We start from the raw sequence: 5,652 nt of genomic DNA, 5'->3' as shown, positions 1-5,652 counted from the left end.
GGCAATGTCGCGGTGATTAATTCCATTTGCACTGGGATATGTAGAAGTCATCGTGAAAAACCTGCAACTAATTTGTTCTCGTGTAGATTTCAATTTGAATTACGCGCGCTTTTGGGTGGGTATGATGGGTATATGTGATTTATTTTTAAAAACAATAATGAATAATGCAAAAATACATTTATTCATAAAGTTTAAACTGAACATGGAATGAAATATATTTATTTATAAACTTTAAACTGAACTTCATTTGTTTAAATTCTCGTCCACCTTACCTTCGCTTGTTTAAATTCTACGGAATTCTACAAGATGTTTCGAGCCTACACTCTTCAACACATATATATACACACACACGTAAACATATATACATTCTGTATGTGTGTGTGCGTGTGTGTGAAAGAGAGGAGGAAAAGAAAATACATTTTTTTTCCATCAAATATAATTCTTATTTTAAATAAAATGCAAAAGATCAATAAGTAGCTTCTAGGGTCCATTCCCCACCACCACCACCACTGCCTGGTTCTGGAGTGTCTTTATTTGGGTCCACTCTGTTATAAATATTTGGGCCAAATTATCTCCAGTCTGAGAAAAACTCGATATCTTAATGTTTTGTCCCCTATTTTACTGAACTCCACTCCAACTGAAGTTTCTTCCTCTCCCATATCCTTCCCCCTTGTCTACCCTCTTCTAATAATTGTCTCAAAGGCCCTGAATATGTTATGAAGTCAGACCCTTTCTCCTCTTCTAAGGGCCATTAAGAAACTATTTTTAGAAATTTAGACTTCAAGAGAATAAAGAGTTGAAGCTGGAAATAAGAAGTAACTTAACTGTTGGATTATCAGGGAATGTTAACTTTAAGAGACTGGCGTCTTACAGGACTGATTCCATCATCGGCCAGTGGAACCTGCTTCTGGTACCTACATCATCCTATACTATCATCTCAGTTGAGTTTTTTTGTTGAAGAGATATGGGCACCCAACAGGATTTTAAAAAAAAAACATCAAACAAAAGTGACAGCAGGAAATGAATTCCCTTGAGAGCCAATCACAGCCCTGTTCTATGGAGGAAATGGTTCCACCAGGACTGAACCATTTCAATAGACTTGTTCTATGGAGGAATGGTTCCACCAGGACTGAAACATTTCAACAAACCTGTTGAAAGCCCAGCGTCAAGAGGGGAGGAAAAAAATCGGTAAAAAATCCAAGTCTCTTGCAACAGCGAAAATGGTCAAGGATCTTGTCCTGGTGGGTGATTTAGATATTGAAGATAAGCAGGTAAGAGACTAATCAAACCTTGATCATGTTACCAATCTATGACAGGAGTTCATCACATTGATAAACAAATATTTGAATAGTTGACATCCATTTGAAATATTTCTGATTAAATATCTTTGGTCTCTACCATTTTCTGTATTTGCAGGTACAAAGAAAGACTTAAAACCAAATATCTGAAGCCCCTGAAATCAAAAATTCCATCAAAATCTTTAAATTGGAAAAATAAGTTTCTATTGAAAAATGGAGTGGATGATTTCCGAGATGGTTTACCCCTCATAACTGATGGATCATACCTTAGTCAAGTATTTCACTCTATTTTCAACATTATTTTTAGTTTAGAAACAATACAAAAATGTGTTTTTTTTCATTAAAACTCTTTTAATTAGAAGAAATGAGGTTAATTAGTTTTATCTATTCTATTTTTTTAATCTTCTGAAAGACAAAAATATTACTTTGAACATAGGGTTGCTGTTAAACAACTATACACACATTTAGAATTTTATCCTGTATTATAGATTTCTTAACATTGCTTATTCTGATCTTCCCCATTTTTTATTATTCTAGCCAAAAAGTCTTGCAAAACTAAAAGAAGAGGTACCAAAATATCAGCGCTTTACTAAAGAACAAATCTGTTACTCCAAGAAATTCCCCCTTGCTGAGGAAAGATGGAATAAACTTCAGCTGTTAGAATACACCTTACTGCAGCATCCGTTAGCTTTGTTTCCACATCTGGAATTGTGTGTAGACAAGAAGGTAAATATTATGGTTTGTCTAAATTACTTTGGAAAACATTCAGAGAATTATTTAATCAAGTCTTGAAGTATTCCATCTCAGCTGTGGACCATGTCAACATGGCTGTGGTTCATGGCATATCCTCCATGTCAGTGTGACTGTCTCCATCTCAACATGGGTTGTCTTTATGCACGTTCTCTTTTCAAAGAAAAGGAGTAGATAGACAACCGACAACTGAAGAAGTGTCATTTCTCTGTGTTTACTTGTCCTGTTTTCCATTTTTTCTTCTTGGTGTTTACATATTTAATATGTTGTCTATGTATTTCATGTTGTTTGCACTGTTGGTAACGTCCTGTACCCATATATACTTATATATATATATATATATATATATATATATATATATGATAGGATTGCTTTAATATTCAAGGGGTAGTCTGAAGTATCTAAGCAACCAGGGGATAATTAAATCCGAAGGCACTCCTGGAGATTACTTGTGTGGGTTCTCCACTTGATTATATATATATATATATATATAGATAACGACACACACGTATGTGGGACAATGACAGTGTGACATGTTACACCTACAGAAAACTGGGAATGCATTAATATTGTGAGAAGGAAGGAATTGGTGAAATGTTTGGAGTCGGTTCTGGAGTGGAGGGAAGAGGCCAGACAAATAAAGGAAGGAGGAGAGACGTTGATATGAGACCAGACGGCTGTGAGGTGCAGAAGCCACAATAGAAAGTACAAAGAAAGGACATAGTTTATATGTGTCCTCGGGGTTAAAGTAGCAAGGCTGTGATTGATGCCAGCATGGCTAGGGTCCACATTGCTGTCATCTATCTCTGCAACATCATCATCTTTCTTATAAACTGGTCTTAAAAAACTAACAACCATTTTTGTCCTTTTAGGTGTTTCTGGATATTGTCAAACTGCTGGACCCTGAAATGTATAATCCCCAAAGTCCTGAAGAAATGGATACTTCCACCAAGGACGTTACCGAGATGAAGATTATTAATCAGTTTGCCTCTAATATTATTCAACCAAACTTGAATGAAAATGCTGCAAACCATCAAATGGAAGGACAGAAGAAACAATTGGAAAACAAATCTTCGTTTGCTAATTCTGTTCCAGTTGCCAACTCTAACAAGTGAGTCGTCAATATTTTTTTTTGTAATCTTCTTGTACACAACAACGGAAACAGTGATGACATTGACTGTTTCTCTCAGACATTCTTCACAGACTAATTACGCTGTTTGCTAATTACTTATTCCTTCATTAGGAATTACAAACTTCTTTGTTCGGTCAAGCAGAATGAGTAGAGTTACCTCCCTTGTTCAGGAACTATAAAATGTTTATCCAACTTGGATTCGAACTATGGCCCTTTTTCCACTTCCACATGTTGAAGCCATAAGATTACCCTCCACCCTCCCTTTTCTCTCTGTTACAGTTGGGGGTGAGAGGAGTGATTGAGCTGCTTTGTCATTGAGTTTGTTGTCTACTTTCAGTGATGGTGAGACCTTGCGTAACCCATATCGGTGGCTGACCACGAAAAACGAAGACAAAAACAAAGAACAAAAGAAAGGAGACAGAATATCAGATGCACATGTAAGATATACTCATGGCACAAATGTACACCATTTGGGTGATGGCATCAACATGTGTGTGTGTATATATATATGTATACACATATACATAGAGATTCTGTTTGTGTGTGTGTGTATGCATATACATATAAGGTTATAAGACACACACACACACACACACACACACACACACACACACACACATTCATACATCCTTGCATACATGGACATGCAAGATATACAAACAACAACACTTGTTGAAATGTTATGTCATCAATCATGGTTTTCATTAATTACAAATGGTTGAAACTTCTTGGATCCACAGACAGTGGATCTTTCATTGTGTCTGCGGCGTACCACATATTTACCACAATGAGATTCTACCACTTCCACAACTCCAGGCACTCAGAAAGTATAGTTGATGTAGGAGAGTTTGTGATTCTCTGGTCCCTTGCATGGATGAGTTCCCTGTTGAAGTGCTTCTATGTGGCTGAAGTCTTATTGATCACCAACAGATGAATATAACCTTAGACATCATCTTCTATTTTCTCCTTTGTCTCTCTTTCTCTCTTTTATATTTGGGTTGTTGTTTGATCATCATCAAATTTAATGGACAAATTATTATATATGTCAGTCATTTGACGGTCCACAAATAAAACATATTACATTTGACAGATGTGCTGTCATATATATTACATGTGTCAGTTTATAAAGCAAGTGTTTCTGTTATTGTGTCTTCCAGAATGATCATGTGAAAAATGTTATCCAAGAATTTTGTGAATGGGTATCAAGTCTTGGAGGAGACAACAGTATTGATGAATCAACGATTAATGCACTTTTTAGCAACGATTATGAAAATAAACCAACTCTTTCTGTTCCAATTGAAATTGTTGACATTTCTCAAGGCACACACCATAACCTTGATGTGTCAGATAAAGTTTACCAAAACCATAAACCTATTCAAAACAAAACATTGAAACAGAGACCGGCTGCAGTAAGAAAGTTTTTCACTCTTTCTTTTTTTTTTTTCTCTTACAAAACTTAAAAGGAATTTGCTATTATCTTTTATATCTTACTTATTTAAGCCATTAGACTGTGGCCGTGCTGGGGCACCACTTTGAAGAATTTTGAGTCAAATGAATTGACCCCAGTACTTATTCTATCGCTCTCTTTTGCCAAACCACTAAGTTATGGGGGATGTAAACACACCAACAATGTTTGTCAAGCAGTGAGGGTAGGACAAACAGACACAAAGACACACACACACACACACACATCATGTTATCCAATCGAATACCTTGTGGTATTGATTCCAGGTCTATACACAGTGAGTTCAAACCTAGTTAAGTTAACTTTACCTTTGACCATTCCAGGGTTCATAAACAAAATATTTATTCAGGTGTGAGGATTGGTGGGGGTCATTAGAGTGTTTGATCTGATTCATTGTGTTCTGAGCTCAAATTTGAGCCAGGCACCTTGTAAGGCCAGGACGAATCACTGACCACAGGAGCAACCAGTCTGACCTGTGATTGGTCAGAGTAGGCAGGTAGAACTGCAACCAACAGAGATAAGCTGGTCATGGCATGTTGAGGCCTTCATCCTGCACTGGGTTGGCAACAGATGAATAAGAATGGAAATTCTTCATTGACAGAGTTTGTCAGTTTTTGTTTGTTTATATGTCTATGTGTAATTGTGTGTGTGTTTATATGTCTATGTGTTTATATGTCTATGTGTAATTGTGTGTGTGTGTGCTGTTGCGTATATGTATGATGCTAATGTATTCATGTGTCCATTTTCTCAAGACAATAATTTTTTTTCTGCCAGAAACCATCAACACTTCCTCCATTACCTCACAAGAACAGTAAAAATCACACAGAGCAAGTTTCACCATTTCCAACTAAAAGACCAGTGTTTGGTGCCTGGTATCTTCCAGTAAAGGCATGGAAGAAAGAAGATAATGAAAACCAATTAGAAGATTCTAAAGAATTACCAAGTGAAGAATTATCAGAGAGGAAAAAACTTAGTATTAGTCTGGTAAATTTCTCTCTTTCTTTATG

General features: G+C 36.3%; 1 protein-coding gene across 2 annotated transcripts in view; it reads left to right on the top strand.

The window, feature by feature from the left end:
* Nucleotides 1-5,652, top strand: part of LOC106871430 (uncharacterized) — a 10,174-nt gene that overhangs the window by 1,598 nt on the left and 2,924 nt on the right. For both annotated transcript variants that reach the window (XM_014917881.2, XM_014917880.2), the window contains exons 2-7: nt 1,417-1,573; nt 1,836-2,024; nt 2,921-3,159; nt 3,518-3,617; nt 4,338-4,589; nt 5,420-5,629. In XM_014917881.2, coding sequence (XP_014773367.1) covers nt 1,417-1,573; nt 1,836-2,024; nt 2,921-3,159; nt 3,518-3,617; nt 4,338-4,589; nt 5,420-5,629 — 1,147 coding nt within the window. The remainder of the gene's footprint in view (nt 1-1,416; nt 1,574-1,835; nt 2,025-2,920; nt 3,160-3,517; nt 3,618-4,337; nt 4,590-5,419; nt 5,630-5,652) is intronic.

The sequence above is a fragment of the Octopus bimaculoides genome, chromosome 13, assembly GCF_001194135.2.
Source record: "Octopus bimaculoides isolate UCB-OBI-ISO-001 chromosome 13, ASM119413v2, whole genome shotgun sequence".
NCBI classification, from domain to species: domain Eukaryota; kingdom Metazoa; phylum Mollusca; class Cephalopoda; order Octopoda; family Octopodidae; genus Octopus; species Octopus bimaculoides.
This window is presented reverse-complemented; position numbering and strand designations above follow the sequence as displayed.